Source organism: Pholcus phalangioides, unplaced genomic scaffold (assembly GCF_987345545.1).
Source record: "Pholcus phalangioides strain wild (caught in Gottingen) unplaced genomic scaffold, Ppha-v1.0 ptg000019l_1, whole genome shotgun sequence".
NCBI lineage: Eukaryota > Metazoa > Arthropoda > Arachnida > Araneae > Pholcidae > Pholcus > Pholcus phalangioides.
Window position 1 is genome coordinate 6,664,172 of NW_028301612.1, and position 22,210 is coordinate 6,686,381.

At 35.8% G+C, this 22,210-nt stretch overlaps 1 protein-coding gene and 1 long non-coding RNA gene across 2 annotated transcripts in view; both read left to right on the plus strand.

Moving 5' to 3' along the window:
• The first annotated feature begins 394 nt into the window (after positions 1 to 394).
• LOC149071168 (uncharacterized) lies at positions 395 to 8,125 on the plus strand. The gene is made up of 4 exons (XR_016194688.1): positions 395 to 537; positions 4,278 to 4,433; positions 6,414 to 6,566; positions 6,978 to 8,125. It is a non-coding gene; the product is annotated as an uncharacterized LOC149071168 (long non-coding RNA).
• Positions 8,126 to 14,073: 5,948 nt separating this feature from the next.
• The window catches only part of Atg2 (Autophagy-related 2), a 78,107-nt gene continuing 69,970 nt past the window's right edge, over positions 14,074 to 22,210 (plus strand). The window contains exons 1-2 of the mRNA XM_089248260.1: positions 14,074 to 14,437; positions 17,953 to 18,121. Coding sequence (XP_089104386.1) covers positions 14,282 to 14,437; positions 17,953 to 18,121 — 325 coding nt within the window. The 5' untranslated portion in view covers positions 14,074 to 14,281. The remainder of the gene's footprint in view (positions 14,438 to 17,952; positions 18,122 to 22,210) is intronic.

The following is a 22,210-nucleotide window of genomic DNA, read 5'->3' on the forward strand; positions in this document are numbered from 1 at the left end:
CATTTTCATCAAAGGATTATTTTTTTTTGATTAATTCTGAATTTTCGTTGGCGAGTTGATATTTTTTATCATTCCTGTATATTCTATGATAATGAATGAATCTTTGTATGCCTGATTCCCCCTCCCCACAAAAAATATATATAATATCGGGGCTAAGGAGCAACGAAATTATTTTCGCTCCGGGCCCCAACGTTTGCTAAGGGCGGCTCTAATCCTGTCGCCAAAACAATTTTCTAATCACGTACTGAAATAAATTTCTAATAGTGTGAGGCAGACTATTCCACAGAGAATTCTCGAACATTTTTTTCTTTCTTCCATTTCCTTTGATGACCAATCAGATAATACCAGGTATTTTCATGTGGGATATAAAAGCCATTCGCATTCGAGGTTCAGCACATTTCCTCGAATTCCCTTGCCTCGAAAGGACGGCCGTCATGTTGCTTGCGTCAAAAATTTTCGTCGTTTATTGAGTACGCCGTTGATGTTATGAAAATACGTTATTGAAAAACCAACGTACGTTGAATCAGCATTTTTCCGGTGAGTCTTGATTAATCGATTGTTTTAACATTTGTATGATATTTTCAAAGCTATTTTGGGTTACAATCATTATTATTCTACTTAACGGGGATAATAGTCTCATTGATGATGAGAACTTATACGCCGTTAATTATTCAATACAAGTAGTATGTTGATTTCTAATACCGCCGACGTCGGTTATTATAATCATGGATAATGGTATAATTTGTGTATTTTTATCACTTTTGCAAGGAACGGAATGGTAAAATTCGTTAGAAATAATCTGGAGACTTCCGGACAATGTTTTCAATTTTCTTTTTCCGTCGAAAGTTTTTCCTCCCCCGCATTCTGAAGCTAATGTTTAACCGAACTTAATTTTTTCCCCTGTAAGGTAATGTTATCAGAATGCAAGACTATGTAGGAGGGTAGAAAAGGTTTTCTTTTTTTCCCCTACCTTATAGACAAATATTTCCGTATTTAACCCTTTAAGCCCGAGCTCCAACGATCGCGCGGGTGAAATATTTAACAAACGTTCGTGTATTCAAAAATTTCCAGGTCTTACAGGAAGTTGGTGCACGCAAATTCACCAAAAAATGCATTTTTGAATTCCTCAATTTTCAAATAATTTGAAATATTTTCTGCGTCTTATTGTTACCCAATTGTCTGGGGAAAATATGTAAAAATTGTATGTTTTTTTTCCATATTTTTTTCACTCAAAATAAAGGGTTCAGGACTCTGCCACGAAGCTGGGCTGGAAGAGATCTCGGCAAAGGGATAAGTCCAGTGACAAAGTTCTGGCATTCATTCATGCGTCTAATTGTGTTCAGGTTTTTGTTCTACCTGTACTAGAAATATTTTTAAAATATTTTAATATAAACGGCTGGCAGGCATTACATATGCACTAAAATGATCCGAATCCAATGATCCAAATGATCCATGCACCAAAATGTTTTACAGTAAAATGATCTTTTCTCAAAACTAAGTTTTTTTCTTATATAAGGAACATTTCTTCGAACACCACTCATTCAAATGTCTTGAAACTTGAAATGTGTCTCTCAACACCATGGTGTTACATACTTCAACATGAAGATTTTTTATTAAAATTATTGAAAAAAATGTTTATTTCACTAAATATGGGTACATTTTGGGGATTTTTGAAAAGCTGCATGTTGCGCTGAAGTGGAAATGTGAGAAGAAAAAAAAACCAACAATTAACATCCTAAATGCTCATGTTAAATTATATAAAAATATCCATAGTGTTTGAGAAAAAAATATTGAGTGCCTGAAGTCAATTGAAAATTTTTAAATGTTCCTTAAAGGAAAGACCTTTTTCCCATAGGAAAGCATGGAAAGCCAAGATCGTGCAGCAACCCCTTTAAGTAATGTCGTTATCAGTCCAAAGCATTCGCTGTGATCCATATACGAGTGGTGCTGCTTTTTCAATGGCCTGAAGGCAAATGCATCACGAAAAAAAGTGTTTTCCTTCAGTTCTTGATCAGTTTCTTTCAGTCGACCAGATTCAAATTTCTTTCCCATGTGACTTTCTCAAGGGTTCTATGAAACGTATTGCGTACTTTAAAGAAAATGTCGTAATTTGTGATGTACATTAGACCAGTGATTCCCAACGTGGACGTTAACGATAGAATGTTCCAGGGGGTGGTAGAAGCTACAAATATAACGTAGGATCCTATGGGTTACATTGCGTTGTGGAGCGATGAGAGAAAAAAATTTCTGAAGGGGGCTATGGGACAAAATTAATTAGAAAGTTCAATTCTAACGCCTTACCATGGCTGAGTGACAAAAATGCAGGATTTTAGCTTAATTGAAAAAAAAAAGATGTCCTGTTTCACATAGCACAGAAAAAAAATGGAACGAGTGAACATTTTGCAACCAATCATGTCGAAAAGAAAATCAGTTGTCCGTTTGCCATACGTCCCGTTCAACCAAATGGTGTGTATGGTCACAGTACTTGTGAACGGGACTTTTTTTGGATATAGATTCATTTGGTTATTGTTATTAGAAATCCTGAGTCATAATATGATCACATCCAGTGGCATGGACTATATTTCCAAAATGACTGTTGGCACCATTTTTTCCTTTGGTCGGGATTACACTATAAAAGTTTTGTAAAAGTGCTTTTATAAAACTTGAAAAATACAATCAATAAACTGATCGATTGCATTTTCTCGAATGTAATCAATCAGCTTACTGGTTGTATTTTTCAAGTTTTATAAAAACACTTTTACAAGTTTTACAGTGTAATCTCGGCTTTGAGGCCGAGATTACACTGTAAACATACTGGTCGTCTTATTGGTTGTTTTTTTCCAGTTTTGGAAAAGAGCTTTTATCCAAATTTTAAAGTGTAATCCCGGACTTGGAGAAAACTGAAAGAGAATATTAAACGCTAGTTAGCACATTTGTTTTCATAATTAAAAACAATTTTCTTTTTGATGAGGACAAAGAATTTGATTTTCCATTCGGATTAACCTACTACGCGCTTAATGAAATAAAAGATTTCAATGTTATGTGAATTCTATGATAACTGTTCTTGAAAACATTGTGTAAGTTATTTCAATCAAATAAAAAAAAAATAATTTCTCAATGGGATAAATTTGAATTTACGCATAATCATAATTGAAATTTTTATGTGTATGGAATATAATATATTTTCTTCACAAAGATTTTGTTATTATATAAAATCACAATTGAATGAAATTAATAAGTCCGAATGTGAATGAAATGTCTTCTTATAAGTAGTTGCGTATTAAAAAAAGTAATAAAGAAGAAACAAACCGTGATAAAATATTGCATTTATTACAAAAACGTAGATCTCCCATTAATCTCTTTCGTTTCAAAATATTCTATCACCATTTGTTCTTTTTTACTTTTTTTAAGAACTTTTTCCAGAATATTTAATTTTTTATGTTATTCTAATAAGACTCTACATACGACTCCATTTGATAATGTTTTCAAGTTTATTTTACACATTTATTTTTAACCGTACTTGAGAGCGGAAAATTTTCGTTTGATATACATGATAATGACAGCGTTTATAGTGTTTATCCTAACATTATTTACAAATTAGGAATATTTCGTACATGATTTTATTGAAGATAACGGATTCAAGTGAGCTTCGTTAAAAAAAACGGGAAACAACAATTACGTTTCTCTCTTTCCTTTCTCTTATTTTCTTTTGTTTTCTGTTGTTTATTTTCACTTATCTTCATAATACATATTTTTACTTTTGTTTCATTAATTATAATTTTTCTATCTATTTGTCAATAATTCTAACTTATTGCAGTAATCTTAACATACACAAACATTGTGATTGTAACAACCAGTATGGGACTAATGTCTCCTTGGTTGTTTTGTACTTGTATATGAATGATGTTTTATTCTTTTGTAATTATTTGAAATAAAAATTTGTAAAATTGAGCTGAAATAAACTTGCCATTTCCATAGAAAACGGGATGGCGAAAATTATAGTATAGCACAGGAATATACCATGAAATACTAGTCAAACGAACTAATGGATTTTGGCTGCTGGGATCATGTATTTTATTTTTATTTTTTGTCAATGGTACGGTTATGAGTACAGTATGGAATATTTTAGATAACGTAACGCAGATTTTTTCTAATCTCATCACGGTCTCTTACATTCATAGAAGTTCTTCTAAAAAACATTCAAGATAAGATTTTATCATTTGTAAATTATTAATACTTTAATCATAGTAATTTAATGAATCATTAATACTTTACAGTTGAAAATCTGTCACATATTATTCATTTTGGAAAAATACAAGCTGCAAGTGGAAACGTACTTAGAATATTGATTCGAACTAGAAAGTTCTGCATAAGTGAATACAAGTAATCGGGACCAATCGAAATATGCATACGTTGATTTCATGGTATTTCACGTAAGTTTTTCTGTACTTTCCTAATTTTTTTTTAATAAACAAATAATTTTGAAACTTTCAGTATTACATGCACAAGGTGATCTATAAGTCATTATTCGGCCTTTATCTCATCAACCATTCGTCGTAAAGGTACAGCAGTTTTGAGAGTGAAAATACAGTGTACGTGAAGGTTTTTAACAGCTGGCTGATGCGAAGATCTATTTAGGAAAGAGAAAATATTCTACTGACCTTGCGTAGCCCACGCACTAGACTACAAAGGCAACGAATATCTCAATCTTTCCTTGGAGCTCGTGTGCACTAAACGGGCCATACATAGACGATCGAATCCAACTTAGGTCAAAGTTCGCAATTGCTGGCACTGCCACCAGATGGCGACTTATCCGAATATGATGTCATTCTCCGCTGTCCATAAGAAGGTTTTAACAGTTGACAGATGCGAAGATATATTTAGGAAATAGGGAAAATTCAACTTCCCTTGCAGGGGAATCGAACTGATGTCCTTTCACGTGGGAGGAACCCTTAAGAACGTGGGTTCGACTCCCCGCAAGGGCAGTTGAATTCTCTCTCTTTCTTAAATATATCTTCGCATCAGCGAACTGTTAAAAACCTTCGTATCTATAGCGGGGAGTGACATCATCCTCCGAAAATAGAGTGTGTCATAAAATACAGCAAAATCTAAATTTTTATACGAACACCATGGCATAACCCCCCCCCCCCCCCCAAACAGAAAGCTGTTGCGCAGTCTCTCCTGAGGCTAACATAAAAGTTTCACGTTTCTAAGTGAAATATTCAGCGAGATATTTGAATTCAAATATTGAAGATTAGTCGTGGGGGAAAGAAACAGCATAAACTAACAGACAAAACTCTTTTCCCTCATTTATGCTGTCCTTTCCGACAATTTCTCCGATTTTTCAATTCAAATATCTCAGCTGAAAATGCATTTAAAAGCATTGAATATTTTTGTCACACAGTATTTTTACTTTTGAAGCTGTACAGAATGATTTCTGAACACATTTTGAGCATTTTTTTAAAATTAGAACCATACCTCTACGACGAAACGGTTGATGAAATAAAGGTTGAATGAGAACTTACAGGATATCCTATATAAAACCCATGATTTGTGAATTTTTTTTATGAAAAAAAAAAGAGTATTTAAAAATATATCAATTAGTTAAATATTATCTATTTTGGGAAAGTTAGTGGAAACATATCTAAAATTGATTCGATCTAGAAAGTTCTGCATCACTCATAAGTGAGCAAAAATAATCACAACCAATGGCGCATAATTGAGACAGACGTATAAGCCAATCGCATTATTTACCTGCATCTTTGACCGGGAGTGTCTCATAAGTAAGACATTCCTGTATCTTTATTTCAGGGTATTTCACGTAAGTTTTCTGTTTTTTTTGGTGGTGTTTTATTACCCTTCAATAAACAAATAATTAGAAATCTGTATTATTTGTATGAAACCCCATGACCTGTGATTAGTTTTTCATCAAGAATAAGATAATAATAGTAATAGTAATAATTAGAATAATAATAGTAATTATAGTATTATTGGATAATAATAGTAATTATAGTATTATTAGATAATAATAGTAAATCGCAGGAAAAATATGTGCGAATAAATTCATTAAGTTCATTTTTATTGTGCCAAAAAATTATCAGGCGAAAAATCTCTATTTCGCCATCACTGACTTTATTCGAAAAAAATTTCAGCCTCGAAAGATTTCCTTTTTCTGAAAATACCAACTTGAGCTCTTTTTTTTGTAAATTATTTCGGAGAGAGAGAGAGATGACCTAAATTCATTTAGAACACACTTAGTATAATTTGAATATCGAGCAATGTATATTTCCTGTGTAAAACTGTTAATTAGATTGAATAAGTCATCAATGAATCAAATAATCAAACAATTCAAAATTTTGCATTGCTCTGATTATTTGAATCTTTTAGACATATGCTGTTTTTTTTATATCCAGTTCGATTGGAAAAGCGTCGAGGTTTCAGAGAACCAGCAGATTTCACAGAAATCTACGAGTACAAGCCACACAATATTGGAACACATCTTGAATTGATTCCATCCAGAAACTCTTGCATCGCTAGGTAGGAATAATCAGAACCAATCCACAAATGTACGTTGATAAATATCAATTTTCAATATATTCTGTATTTCATTTCATAAACAAATCCTCTCAAAATTTTGAGCTATAACTATACAAAATTTATCAAGTCAAATTTCTTTATATATTTAAAGTACACACACATAAGATGATAACAATAAATAGCAAATATATTTAAAAGAATTAAACTTAAAACCGTCTTTTTTTGTGTAATGTGTATTTGAATATTTTCGTCTATCATTTCTGATGGATCCGAATTGATTCTGAAGGTAATCGGTGCAATATCAGTGTAATTAATGAATATTTTCATCTGCTGAAGATTTAATGAATCACTATAAGGAAAATTAAATAATCACAGTTCAAATGTTCAAACTAAATATCAGTGTTTGAATCTTGTAAACGTATGTGGATTTTTATTTCCAGATTGATTGTGGGAAAATGTCTGTTTCCCAGATGAAAAGAATTAGATCTGGAGCTCGTATTCACCGGGCACTTGGAGGTTTTCCTTCTGTTCCCAGCTTTTCTTTGTTTACCAATACCCTTAATGCCTATAACTGTACAACTGAGCTTTCTTCGGATCTATTCTGCACACTCTTCTTCTCCACTTCTTTCAAATATTTAACTCATCATCAATATCTGAATCCTTTAAAGGTCTTTTGATTTTTTTTACTTCCAAATTTATTGGGGGGAAAAACACGAATTCCCATATAGCACTTTCTTCCTAGTATTCCCGGCCTTTCTCTCTGTTTACCAATACCCTTAATGCCTATAACTGTACAACTGAGCTTTCTTCAGATTTATTCTGCATACTCTTCTTCTTCATTTCTTTCGAGTAAAGCATGCCGTATTTCTCATGTATTAATGCTGATGTTGCATTCAAAATTCTTCTCACTGGATTTTTTGCACAAATAACAGCATCCTTTTATTTTTCTATCATGTTTCTTCATAGTAAAATTAAATTTATTTCTGTTCGTAAAATCTTTTAACAGGCATTTGAAACTCTTGGGTCTTTGTTTCGATTCAATGTTTCCGCTCTTTCTATAGAAAATGTCAAATTATTGAAAAATTGTCAGCATAAAATGTAGGCAAGTTTTTAATTTTTTTTATGTACCATAATTTTTGAAATGCACTTTACTTTGTTTCATTAGACGCTTGTATGATGGTGTTTCTCTGAGGTAATTTCACTTCACTGTGCTGTAAGATGTGTGACTTCAAAACTCTGTTCTACAAAGTTGATCATATTTGCTTTTGATCCGTCTTTACGACAGGATCTATAGGATCATTGAAATTATCAGACGTAATCATATCCTATTACACTCAATTTTATAGCTTATTCGTTTGCAATGTATGTGCATGTGGCTATATGTGGATTTTTCCTCTTGCCTCTCATTTCCCTCCAAGTGCCACAAAGAGAAATGCTACTTCAAAGTATCGTGAAAAGGCTACTGCAGAGAGAAGCCACTTAGTTCACGAAATGGTTTTCAGTTGTATAAATTTGAAGCAATCTTGTTCATGATGCCAATAATTTTGCTGCAAGATATATGTGAAAAATTATGAATAAAATATTTAGATATGCATATTTGCTGTTGTTGTTGTTTTAACAGGGTAAACAAGTCAAATAAAATTTATTCATTTTCACGCACACGTAAGAATTTAAAATTAATTTTTGTAAAAAATATTTACCATCCAGAGGCGGATATGCCTGCATAGATGATTAAAAACTTACATGGAAATTAAGGAATAGAATAAAAAATACATGAACACACACACACACAGAAACATTTAAAAAAAAGACACATGTGCAACATGAAAAAGACAAAATTATGAATGTCAAATAAAGAACGTAATGATAAAACAAACAAAAAAGAAAAAACATACGCACAAAAAAAAAAATTATTAATGTATGTAAAAATTATGAATGTAAAATAAATAAAACAATAAATAAATAAAAATATATAATATATGGGGGGGGGATGAAACTTACACATACGTAGACAACACTAGCAAGAGCAATTTTTTTGAATTTATACAGTATATATATACATAATTAAAGTGGCAAAGCTATATTGGATAAAATATTATCCAATATAGATTTGCCACTTAATTATGTATATAATCCTAATATATTAATATTTAAATCCATTATGTATAGGATTATGTATATAAAATATAGGATTATGTACATAATCCTATATATAATGCTACTTATAAATATCAAAATAATTGTCTACATCGTCTGTTGAAATTAATAATTTAAATAATGCTTTTTCAAATGCCCGGTGTGTGGGTAAATTCCGTATTTCTAGTGATAATGAATTTCAGAGGTAAATAATTAAAAATGTTTACAAAATCCAGCTTCTTCAATTTGAGCTCGGGGGGGGGGGTTGATTTAATCGGAAAGAGCGTCGTACTGCTTAAAATGAAATGAAATTCTGAAAGCAGAGGTATTCGCTCGCGAGACAACGCGTCCATAATCTTTGAACAAAATGCAAAAGAAATTCCCCGATAGGTTGTGCTATAATTATGCAAATCACCACGTTACAAATGTTCAATTTGAATACCTTTTCAGTCTCAAGAATAATCTCTACTTATATAATGCATCGAGTCTACATTTAATGACTAGGACATGCCGACGAATCCTATCCTATAGACCAAACTCAGATGTAAAGTTTTTAAATGGGCTTTAAAACTCGGAAAATCCAAGGGATGTCATAATGGGCAAGATCAGGTGAGAGAAGAGTGATTACGCGTCTGCTTTGTTGCAAGCTGAATAAACTCATCTATAAATTGGAGGATTCCAGACTATGGCTGGTTATAGTGGAGCGAAGATAGAAGTGGTACAGGAATTTCGACTAGGAAGAAGAAAATGCATGGGGTGAATGAAGACAGAGGAGGAGAAGGATGTAGAAAATGGCCGGTAGGGGGTTCTGAAATGTAAGGGTGTGATGATGATTCCTCCACTAAAGAGGGAAAACAAAAAAGGGAGAAACGGACCAATTCGCAGATAGTGAAAATTAGCAGATCGAGGTGAAAACAAACCGGCTTGTTCAAGTCGAGCGACTCGTTAAGTGGCTTCTTTCTAAACGATCCGGTTTGTTTTCACCTCGATTTGCAGATTTTCGCTTTCTGCGGATTGGTGTGTTTTCTTTCTTTCCCTCTTTAATGGAGGAATAATCATCATCATCACACCCTTACATTTCCGAACCCCTATATACCGGCCATTTCTCTATCCTCCTCCTCCTCTTTTACTATGCGCGGACGTCTCTTCCTCCACCCCTATCAATTTTTTCTTCCTAGTCGCAATTCCCGTACAGCTTCCCTCTTCGTTCTACTATAACCTCAGCCTATGTATTTGGCCTAAAGAACCGTGCTTCAGGGAAACTGTTATTTCCGTACGGTTCATCTACAACTCTACATCTTCGGCGATATTCTCAGTGGAAATAGAACTTGGTGTCTATGAAATCTTTTATAATCTGGAGGTTAAAGTTGCATTTGTGTTTTGTCGTAGGCACATATCCATGTCTCTCGTGTGAGAAAATCAACATTTCTTAACATAAATGTACCATTTCTTCTATTCTCCCGGTTTTCAGCCACCATGGACTGTACTGAGGATATCCACCTCGGATGTGGGCGAAACCTATGGTAATTGCCTTTTACCCTTGTGCTAATAAAGCGACCCGGGAGTCGCGAATTCTACCATAATTCACACGTTTAAAAAAGAAACAATGTGAAAAGGCGTTCGATGTTTATAATGGAATGAATCGAGAAGCCATCCATATTTAGATAAGACCAGCGCAATATGTTATTTTATCATAATCATTCGTTTTTATATTTTTATTTTGGTGTATGTATAGGTTTTTTCGTGACAATCGCTCTTATTATGAGTTGCTACATGTTATATATATATTTGACATCCATATTTTTTTATGAACATCTTTTTTCACCACCTTGTTGGGCGTTTTGCTTGTGGTGTCCTTTGTATTTGTATCCGGATACGGCTCTTTAGCCCAGAAGTTTCTAATATCAATAGCAGCTGCCAAATAATACATTATTTTGTTTGAGCGATCTGTATTAAAATGGGAGATATGCATACTCATGAATACGTGTAGTATGTTTTACCAGAATCAGAAGTTTAAAGCCCGTGACTGGCTCTATTTCGAGCCATAAGCGGGCGTGTAGTATGTTTTGAAGATATCCCCGTTGTTTTAAAGCAGTGGTTCTCAACCTGCTGTTTTTCTAACTGCACTCGCAGTGCAATGAGACTTACCTTCCCGCACCCACTTGGGATAATGCATTTTTTACCTGTTAGAAAATTCAGTTGTTTTTTTTTAATGTAATTAATTAAATTAATCACCCATTGATTAATTTTCATGAATTCTTTTACTCATTATTTAATGCCCTTTTCGGCTACGGCTAATGCTTAATTTTTGCTTTATTATTTTTTAAATTAATTCAAAAACGAAACTAAAAAAAAAGTTACAATTTTTTTAACATTTGGATAAAAAGGTCTTCACTTATTGATTCGAGCCACGAAAACTATAAACTTGGCACTTGGACTAAATTTCTTGATGTTTTTCCGTGTTCACGGCAGCATCAAATCTAAGCAGTACATGCTAATAACACGAGGTACCAATGTTAAAAACCGCGGAATAGTTAAGGTAAGTAATGGTATTTTTTCTCAACGTAACGATCGCCAATCGAAAAAAAATCTTTTACAACTCAAATTTCCCGTGACACAATTCTGAAAGCCCACAGACGAAGTGTTGAAATATTGGTAGGATTCATATATTTTTTTTTAAGAATTGAAAAATTCCATTTTTATCATCATTTCAATATTCCCCAATAATTAGTCAACATGTTTCAAATTGTTTCCATCTCGCACCCTAAAAGATGCTCTCGCGCACCCCCAGTTAAAAGTAATTGTTTTAAAGTTTTAGAATCACTTTTTAGCCTTTTCACGATACTATTGTCGACAGACGGAGCTGGTCCAGACAGCACCATACTAAAGATCTGTCTCTAGTGTGGTGTTGGTTCACACCACAGTTGATGTCATCTTTCCAAAACTGAAAATCTGTAATTTTTCAAAAATGGCAATTTTTTAGGATATTTTGGTAATAATTTGCTATCATTCTCATCTTTTTGGCATATTTTTTGAAAAAAGTGGAAATTCTGCCCACCACATTGCGCAGTTTTCGGAGAATTCAGTCATTTTTGTGCTCAGTAGTGGTCGGCTGAAGTTGGTTTTCTGCAGTGTTCCAACTTCGAGATGTGAATGCGTGCATCACGCATTTATCATCTTTACTTCAAAATGTGGATCGCAGATGGCAGCACCAGCAAGAACGCGAAATATGATTTTAACGACATAATTATGTCGTCAGGATAATGCTTGTATTTAAATACGTTAGAGCCACGCATACACTCAGAACACAAATTCCGATATTTACCAATTCACTCAAAATTCCGCAAAGGAATGTTTACACACCCCGTGTGCATGCACCTCGTCCATATTCCTCTGCGGAACTTCTAACGAATTGATACATGTTGGAATGTGCGTGTACATGTTGAGAATCTAACGTGAAGTTCGTTTCTGTGTAATTGTATTTTTGAAATATATGACATCTATATTTATTATGGGCATCTTTTTCTCAGCCAACCTCGTTGGGTATTTTGCCTGTTGTGGCGTTGTACTTGTATTTATGTGTAGTACGGCCATCAATTTTTCTAACTACAGTGGAGCTTCCCCCTTAACGAACACCTCCTGTTAGCGGGCACTTTTATTATCCCCGATCTCTTGGAACAGGGCTTTAATGTATTTCACTCCGCGTTAGCGGCCACTCTCGATAGCGGACAGTAAAATCAGGGGAACTTTTTTTTTCAAAACATTAATTTATTAAGTTTTATTCATAAACAAAGAATTTATCATATTCAACTAAGATTTTGTTCAATCCCAAGCTCGTGATGGTAAATACAGTCGAATCCCGTTTTAACGAACTCCAAGAGACCGGAGAAAACACTTCGTTACAACGAATTTTCGTTATAAAGGAATTTCAGGTTTTTGCATTGTTCCTATGTAATCTTATCTGGGGTATTAGAAATGTCTTCGTTAAAACGAAATTTTCGCTATAATGGTATTCGTTAAAAAGAGATTCGACTGTATGATAAATTGTCAATTAATTACGTAATTAATTGAACATAACTATCGTCCACGATGGTGAATTCGAATGGTATTGGTTGTGTTGGTTGTGTTTGTTGATACTATGTATATTATATAAAAATATTTAAAATATAGTAAATAAAAATATAATAATTTACCTATATATATATATATATCATTTATAGGTAAAAATATTTAATTTGTTTAATGAGGAGCAGAAAGGTTATGGTTTTTCCATAATTATCAGACTTTCCAACTTAATTTAGTAATCATGCATAATCACCGTTAAAAATAATGAACGTAGTGGAATTTGATTGAACTTTCTTTATGTATATGGTGATTACGCATAATCACTGGCATCACTTTTGGAGTAACATATACATTTTTACATCAAAATGCATAGGTTCGCTCACATTTCGCTCATCGGTTATAGAGAGGTTCTGCTGTATAAGTGAAGTGTGTAATGATTGAATATTTGTATCCGTTAAAGGCATGGTCCCCACAAGGGTGGTGCTGACACGGTCCCAGACCTGGGGCACGGAACGATTCTCATTATTTTTTTTTCCACCCTATAAATTTATCATAAAGGGGCCCGTGAAAGTCTGGTCTGGTGGAACACAAAGGAACTCAGTATAGGGGCCATGGTTGTAGGTCTGTTGCTCTATGTGGCGAGTCTTTTCAACGGGAAGATCGGCCCACATTTGCGGCTCAGAATTGGGAATCACAAAAAAAACCAACTTCACCCGGCTACTACCGTGGTGGGGTTTAAACCCGGGGTTCCGTCACTATAACCACTCGACCACCACAGCGTCTTTTTCATCCGTGCCCCCAATTTACAGTAATGCTTCATTAAACATGAGCGGCAATTATTCGATAATTTTAGCAAAAACTGGCGACCAGGACCATGGGCGGAGATACGGGGGGTTTCACAGACTTCCAAGTCTATCTCCGCCTATGACCAGGACAGGGACCTCGAATCCTGCGAACTACGCGGCCGCTGAAGGCGTCGATTGATGGAACTGAAGTAACCGATATTTTTAGGGCGCGAACAAGGGGGGGGGGGGAGGCGATTTTTTCTATCACCAAGTGTATTCGCTTACACTTGGAAAATTTCCATGACCGGCCGTTTCGGCAACTTTTCCCACATTTGACATTATCGCGTTTTGGCAATGTCTCATTTTTTTTTCTCTTCTGGATTTCCCGTATATTCCCCAAAGGAAAAAAACAAATATGGTCAGCCGGTACTGGCCGATCAGACACCTAATGATCTCTACGATCTAGGATTAGAGAACTCACAAATCCTACGCGCTAGATCTCGTTGTCATCGTCTTTGTTTACGTTCGCCAAACAACAACAACAACAACTACTACTAAGGGCGACTTCTGCTGCACCAAAACAAAAACTCCGTTGGTGCGTGTTAGCCTTTGTTTCAATTGTTATTTTTCTTTTTCTTGTGAGTGTGTTTGTGTTTGTGTTTATATCGTTCGGATCCGTTTGATGATGATGTCCTTGACTGAAATTCCAAAATTCTCATGTTAATCGGAAAAGAAGTGAGTTTCGCAATTGCAACAAAATGATCCGGAGTATTCCAATAATCTTCGCGGAGAGAGCCGTTAAACACTTGATACGACGCTTCTTTGGACAATACCTGGAATTCACTCACCAGGAACTCAGCTGGAGCCTAAAGAAAGGCAAGGGGTTGCTGAAAGATGTCTCTCTCAATGTCGAGGTAATTCACGTGGTCATTCCTCTTAACATGAACATGTTTTGTTTTTTGTTGTTGTTATTACTTTAACGTGAAAGTGTGTCACGCTATGGCGTGTGTGTGTGATGCAATTATCTGATCAGCTGATGTGAGTAAACAGCAATGGCGTATCTGTGTATAACCCCCCTCTATAAAAACTCTTTGTATATCAAATATGGATCAGATTCGTATAAATTTAGTCTTTAAGGTTTAACCCTAGAATGCGAACTAAAACAAAAGCTAATGAAATTCTAATCTTTTAATTCACCTTCACTCTACAGGGGATGCAGAAAACTTGCTTGTAGGGGAAACCCAGCAAACTGAGAGGCAATGGCAATGTAGGCCATTGTTACAATTACAAATACAACACCACAACAGGCAAAATGCCCAACGAAGTGGCTGAGAAAAAGATGCCCATAACAAATATGGATGTCATATATTTAAAAAATAAAGCAACCCAATTAAAAATGTAATTAGAAACATTATAAACAATATATACACGTAATAAAATATAATACAATGCCCATAAAGAATAGTTATGGTTGTCTTATTCTAAGTATAAATAGCTTCTTGATTTACCCCAACATGTTTATCGTATTTCTTTTTAAACGTGTCAATTGTGTTACAATTTACTACCTCCGGGGGTAAGCTATTCCATTTATTGACAACCCTATTAGAGAAAAATTCCCTGCGACACCATAACCTTGCATTGTCCCTCACCAATCGATACTGGTGTCCCCTTGTAAAAGCAGTCGATTGGCTGTGTACTAGAAGTTCGTGGTCCCTTCTATCCATCCCATTGAAAATTGTCAACACTTCGATCATATCTCCTCGACACCTGCGTTCATCCAATGTAAACATATTCAAAAAATGAAGTCTCTCTTCATAACTCAAGCCCTGTGTTCCAATAAGAACACGTGTAGCTCTTCTCTGCACCCCTTCAACCAAGTCTATGTCCCTCTGTAGGTATGGTCTCCAAAACCTTACAGCATATTCCAGTCCAGGACGAACTAAACCTCGAAAAAGTGGAAGAATGACTTTAGGAGAACGCGAAGAGACCTTTTTGAAAATGAGACCGAGCATTCTATTTGTTTTTTTCACCGCCGCTGAACAATGTTCAGAAAACCTAAGCCGCTCGTCAATGAGAATTCCCAAATCGGTGACCCTAGTTGCATCCGTATTATAGAATTCGTGGTTGCAGGCGTTCGAAATGTATTACAATGACATGGTGGTTTCTGCAAGAACTAATTTGAGGAACATGTAATGTAAGCTATATAGAGCGTTATTCAGTGAAAAAACTGATTTCCCAAAAATTTTGCATTTCCCATTCTCTGGCGGAACATGTGAAATACAAAGGCCACAACAGACAAACTGCTTAATAAGGTCGATGAAAAAGACAAAAAAATTCCACATCAAGATTATGGATGTCAAATAGTCATACAGTCGATGCTCGATATTATGAACCTCCAATCTACAAACATGTTCTTTTTTTCCCACGAACTTGTCCTTTGTCCTAAAAAGCATGCCATAGAGTTGACGATAAAATCCACTCTGTTTTACAAACTATCATTTCTATCCACTCATTTTACTCAGTTTCTCTTCCGCTATTTTTTTTTTTTAATTCTTCCAGGCACCTCCAAGTTTAATGTAACAAAAAGTAAACTTCAATTCGGATGTTTTACTACATGAAAACAGAAAAATATGAGGGGGGGGAGTAAAAAATTACCAATTTGTCATCACCAACATGAAAATCTGCATTCAGTCGTTGCTTAACTTCTTCTGAGGAAAGAAGCCAACATGTTGACAGGGGCTGTCCATGAAGTGAAGATGCTGCATTATGATTGGATAATCTGGTAATTTGAGAAATGTACATTAGCGTATTGATAAGGCAATTTATATGTCGGTAGTTGATCAAACTCTACTTTAGCTAACTGCTGTTCATCTACTTTCCTCTCTGCGATTTCAGCACAAATGAAAAATATTGTGCTTGACAGTAGATGAAAAAAAAAAGATTTTAAAAGAAATTGATGTGTAAACTCTTACTAATACTGGGATTACACTATAAATGTTTGATAAAAGATCTTTTGTAATCCCAGCTTAAGACAGAAATTGTCAAAACATGCAGGATTTCAAAAAGTACATTGAGTACGTAGCTGCAGAAATTTAAGAAAAAGGTACAGTCGTACTTTTTGAATGCTATGGGGAGAAAGTGCAGTTGTGAACTGTCACCAGTGAATGAAAAGAAAGAAAGCTAAAATCCGTGATTACTAAAACCATCTCAAAATGCTATGATGAAGCACGCAAAAATAAGTGATTTTTTTTTTTGGAAATCAAATAATTCATGAGTGGCTAACTCGTTTTTATTTCCTGCATTTTTTTCTTTTTTGTCTCTCCCAGTTACGAACTAATTATCAAGTCTATATGGATTCGTAAAAACAAGCAAAGACAGTATATTGAAAATTCAGCAACCCGAATAAGAGTAATTATCACAGAAAAAAAGTAATACAATCGAGCCCAGATACAGTAGACCATAGCTGCCCAATCTCCCAGACTCCGGAAAGATTTTTATGTCTCCTAAATTTTGCCCATGATTGTAAAAAATCTCTGCATTTGGGGGGGGGGGGAAGTATTCCCAAAGAATTTACCCAAAAAAAATGGCTGCTTCATAAACACTGTGTAAATTGTCGCCATTTCGTCAAATCACAAAAAAAGATTTCATTTTTGGAGAGAACACAAAATTTACCAATTAGCAAAGCGTCAATCCAGCCTTTTGAAATCCAAAATTGGCACGATCACATGTATCTGCTTTATCCATATGTCCTGTTTCGGGCGTGACTGAGATTTTTTGGTTTGCAAGATTTGATTTTTGAGAGGTAATTAATTTAACCCAAGGACTTTAACCTACTGTTTGGCCACGATTGGTGGTGCCTTGTATGGTGTCACAGTTTCTGCAACAGGAAAATATTCCTAAAATTTCCCTTTTACTAATGAAAAATCCCTTAAATGTTTAAAAAGATCCCTTTCATATTTGTTTTTGTATGGAATTTGGATACGCACGAAAACCTCCCGAATTCTCATTTTATAAACTTGGCACCTATGCTAACAGTGGGCTCTTGATAATCCCGCCATGCGCTAGTCTGCTCTGTGCAGTAATCTGGCATTTTAAGGCAGGTGTTCTTTGAGCATAGAAGAGGAAATATATATGTATATAGCCCTCCCCCTTTGATTTTGCACCAAATGTGCCGCTTCACTGCAGAAATTTTCAGTGAGAAATTTTTCATTCCCTAGGCTTTACATGGGTTAATCTGTTATTTGATATATCGTCAAACTCGTTATAGCACCATAATTCTCTGAAATAAATGGTGATGTTAAATTGGGGTTCAACTGTATGTAGTTATCTTAGAGTCATTTAATTTTTTTTTTCACGTATTAAAAATTTTTTTGGATGAATTTACTCAAAATATTATAATTTGTTGTGAAATGGCTGTTTTATGTTTTAGGCACTCAATGAACTTAGCGAAGATTATAATTTGCCCATTGAATTCCTTAGAGGAAGCATCGACAATGTTTCCGTTGAAATTCCATGGACTAAGCCTTTTACAGAGAACAGCGTCATCGAATTCAAAGGGATGAATCTTGTCATACAGCCCAAGAAATGTGCAGATGATGGTAATGACTTCCTTATGTATATTCATCTATCTAAAGTTGAAAATACACTGGTGTAAGCAATTAAGAGAATTTGCAGACTTGGTCGATTATCTCTAAAACTACTGTACCGATTTTAATGAAATTTGATAGGTACATACATTGATACAATACAAAACAAATAACCAAGCAATAATTGTAATACACACGCATGATCGTGCGTATCATTCGTTGGAGTCGGAAGGTATGAAACAGAGGTTGCAGAATAAACATGGGTTAATAGGGGATAATTATAATAATCCCTCTTACAGATATACAGGTCTCACAGCGTGCTTTCATACTTGAAATAAGGCAGTTTATCATTTCCTGCGGCAATTGGTCTAACTCGTTCAGCAACGCTGTTTTCATTCCCTGGATGGTTCCCGACGGGGGGCGTTGCGAGTTGCAATTGCCCTCTCCTAGACATGCTCTATAGGGTTAAGGTCTGGAGATCTGAGTGGCCAATCCATCCGGCGAATATCCTCACTCTCTAGAAAATCGTCGAGCAGAAGAGCTCTATGTGGCCTTGTGTTATCGTCCATTAAAATGAACTCAGGGCCAACTGCACCCCTGAAAAGGTGAACATAGGGCTCCGAGACCTCATCCCTATACCTCACACCAGTCACAGTGCCTCTTTCAAAGACATGGAGAGGTGTGCGGCCATCCAACATGATGCTTGCCAGACCATTAAGCCTCCTCCGCCATAATGGTCAATTTTGCGGACATTGGAGGGTAGGTGGCGGGTCCCTGGTTCTCTCCATATGAACGTACGGCGAGAATCGGTGCTTAGGCTGAACCGGGACTCATCAGTGAAGAGAGCGGTCGACCATTGATCCATACTCCAATCTCTATGCTCTCTGCACCATGATAAACGGTTTCTTCTGTCCGTAGAAGTGAGCGGGACGCAAACAGCAGGTCTTCTTGCAAACAACCCTCTCTCATGAAGTCTTTTGGAAACAGTCACCCTTGATACACGAGTTCTTGTGGCTGCATACAAGTCATGAGAGAGCTGAGAAGCTGTAGCACTCCTGTTACGCCTCGCTATAATCGACAAATGGCGATCTTCTCTGGCCGTCGGGGCTCTTGGACGACCTTGCCCAGGCTTTCTCTCGATGGATCGTGTATCCTGGAACTGTTTCCATAAGTTACACATGACGCGGGACGTTAAATTGAACTCCCTACAAATCTGGACTTGAGATTGGCCTGCTTCTAGCCTCCTCACAATTCGCCACCTCATTCCATCACCTAAACGTTAGTGGTTACTCATATTTACTGTTACAATTTGAAATTAACCTATTGCTGCAAAATAAAACCAAGAAATTTGCTGAGGTGTGCTAGCGAACGAAATGCATCTTAACTTACACTCGCTTATAAAGCCTGTTTCGCCACCTCATTCCATCATCTAAACGTTGGTGGTTACTCATTTTTACTGTTACAATTTGAAATTAACCTATTGCTGCAAAATAACACCAAAAAATTCGCAGAGGTGTGCTAGCGAAGGAAATGCGTCTTAACTTACGTGCCTACACACACGTGTACGATTACGTATTTGACGTACAAGATTTGCATTTTTGTCTAGAAGCAGTGGTTTTACATTCAGTTCAGTTCTTTTCATGAAATTCGATAAAATATGCAAATTCTGTTAATTTATTTCACCAGTGTAGCATAACTAACCAAAAATGTTATGTCTAACAGAATTGTGATCAAATTCACAATCGCTCCCAAAATTAACAGCTTAACCCTATGAAAACTCAAGATTGTTAAATTATTTTTATTGAGAACTTGAGGTTGAGGAAGCATATTTTCCAGATATTATGCTGAGGTGAACTCAGAAAGAAAAGTCATCAGGTCTCTGCTGGGACTCAAACCCAGGCCCTCTTGTAAATTAGGCAAGCATGCTGAGAAAAAAAAAGTCTATCTCCCTACTGTCCCACCTGGGGGCCATTTGCTGAAGTTAGAGAGGCTGCTAATGCCTCTACTTCAGCGCCTCATGCCACAGTGCTTGAAATGAATAAGCATCTCCAGTGGTGTGGATGGTAGCATGCTTTGCCTGGTTTACAAGAGGGTCTGGCAGAGTCCTGGCAAAGACATAATGACTTTTCTTTCTGAGTTGACCCCTAGGCTATATTAGTTGTGCTTCAAAAAATTCTATCTCTGAGAAATTGACTACAAACATTATTGTATAGCCTAGCATTCAGTTCTATTAAATTACATTTAAGCTATTCAGACTTTCTTCTAAATGCATAATAGGCATTTTTTCTAACAAATATCTGCTTGTAGAATACCAGAAAAAAAGTACTTGTATGTACAAAGTGACTGTAAAATTACTTAGCTCCTAGAGGCCGTAACAATCAACAAATGTGGATGAAATTTGAGAAATTAGTTGTTTCAAACTATACTCTCAAGAGTGAGGAGAAGAATAAACCCTAGCTCTCATAGTTGCCACTGTGGTGGTCGAGTAGTCATAGTGACAGGCTCGCATCGCTGGGACCTGGGTTTGAGCCCCACCGTCACTACAGTGGTGGTCAGCTGAAGTTGGTTTTCTGTGGTTCCCAACTTCAAGGCGCAAATGCAAACCGATCTCCCCATTAAAAAGTCTCGCCACAGAAAGCAACAGTCCTACAAACAGTGCAAATATTCAGTCATTACACTTCACTCACTTCACTTCTGAGATATAGATGGCAGCACTGAAAAACCATACACAACACTAGATACGCACTCAGACTGTTAGGTATACATACTTGCACTTCCGGCACAACTCACTAGGTAGTAAATTGCCCATGGCGATAGACCTGAGTTGTGCTCGGCTTGGGGGGTGGGAAAGCTCTCATAATTATGGTCAACTTTTATGCATTGCTAAGTGCATGGCACATTGAAAAACCATGAATGACATTGAAATGGTACCTGTAACGTGATAAATTCTGCTGCAAGGCAAATAAAAATATAGAAACAATCAATAAGGATTGATAAGTGACAGAAAAGCAACATGTTTCAATTTGTTTCTTTATGCTGTATGGGCCGGCATTCACACTGTGCATACAAGAGCTGCAAGCCCGTAACTAGGCTTTCAAGCCAAATGGAGCCCCACAAAAAATTTGTACTTATTTTACTATAATAATGACCTTTTGAATTGGGGGCAGAAAAAGTCTTCCCTGGGTCTTTGAGGAGACATGCTATGACTCTGAGGAGATGGTAGACAACAATGAAACATGCACCATGAAAAGAGGTAATGTTAAACCTCCTGTGCAACTTTATGGCTGATGGCATCTTTCAAATCGAATACAGTTTATAAATTTGATGTGCACATCTTTGATTTCAGATATCCCCACAGCCAGAAATCTCTTAGAGTGAGATTGGGGGAATGACTGCAGCCATGGAAACACAAAATGGTTGGAAATAATTCTGTCATCAAACTGTTGTGTTAAAAAGCATTTCACAGAATATGTATGATTTTTCACTGTCCTTCAAGTGAGTGTTGCTATTTAAATTTTAGAAATTTTGTTGCTGGAATTCAGACCGTCAGAGCTGGGGTTTTGTTTTTCTCCTTACTCTCAAGGAATACTTTCAAATACCCATGTCTTAAATTTCATTCACATTCTGTGATTGTTGCAGCCACCATAAGAACTATATGACCCTGTATGTTAAATTACATGCTATTTGGTGCACAGAAAAAGACATCAATTCAGATTATCGTTAATGTATTCGATGTATTACTCAGGTACAATAATGATATACTACTATGTTTAAAATTTTCTGAGACTTATTTTATTGTGGCAGAATGAATACAAATAGAACCTGTTTATTTGGTGTTTCCTTTAAAGTTACCCTATGCAATTATGCATTTTTGTCATTGTTCATACAAAGATGTAAATGTGGATTGCAAGCCTCCTTTTGTCACATCCTCCAGTGCCTCCATCTCTGCACTTCTTCGAAACCAAAGAATTGTTGCCTCTTAAGCAAGATCTGGGGAATAAGCTGGTTGTGGAAGTATGAGAATATGTTTTGACAAGTAATCTGACACCAGGAAGGACCTGTTAGCCAGCACATTGTCGGGATGGAGCACCCACGACTTGG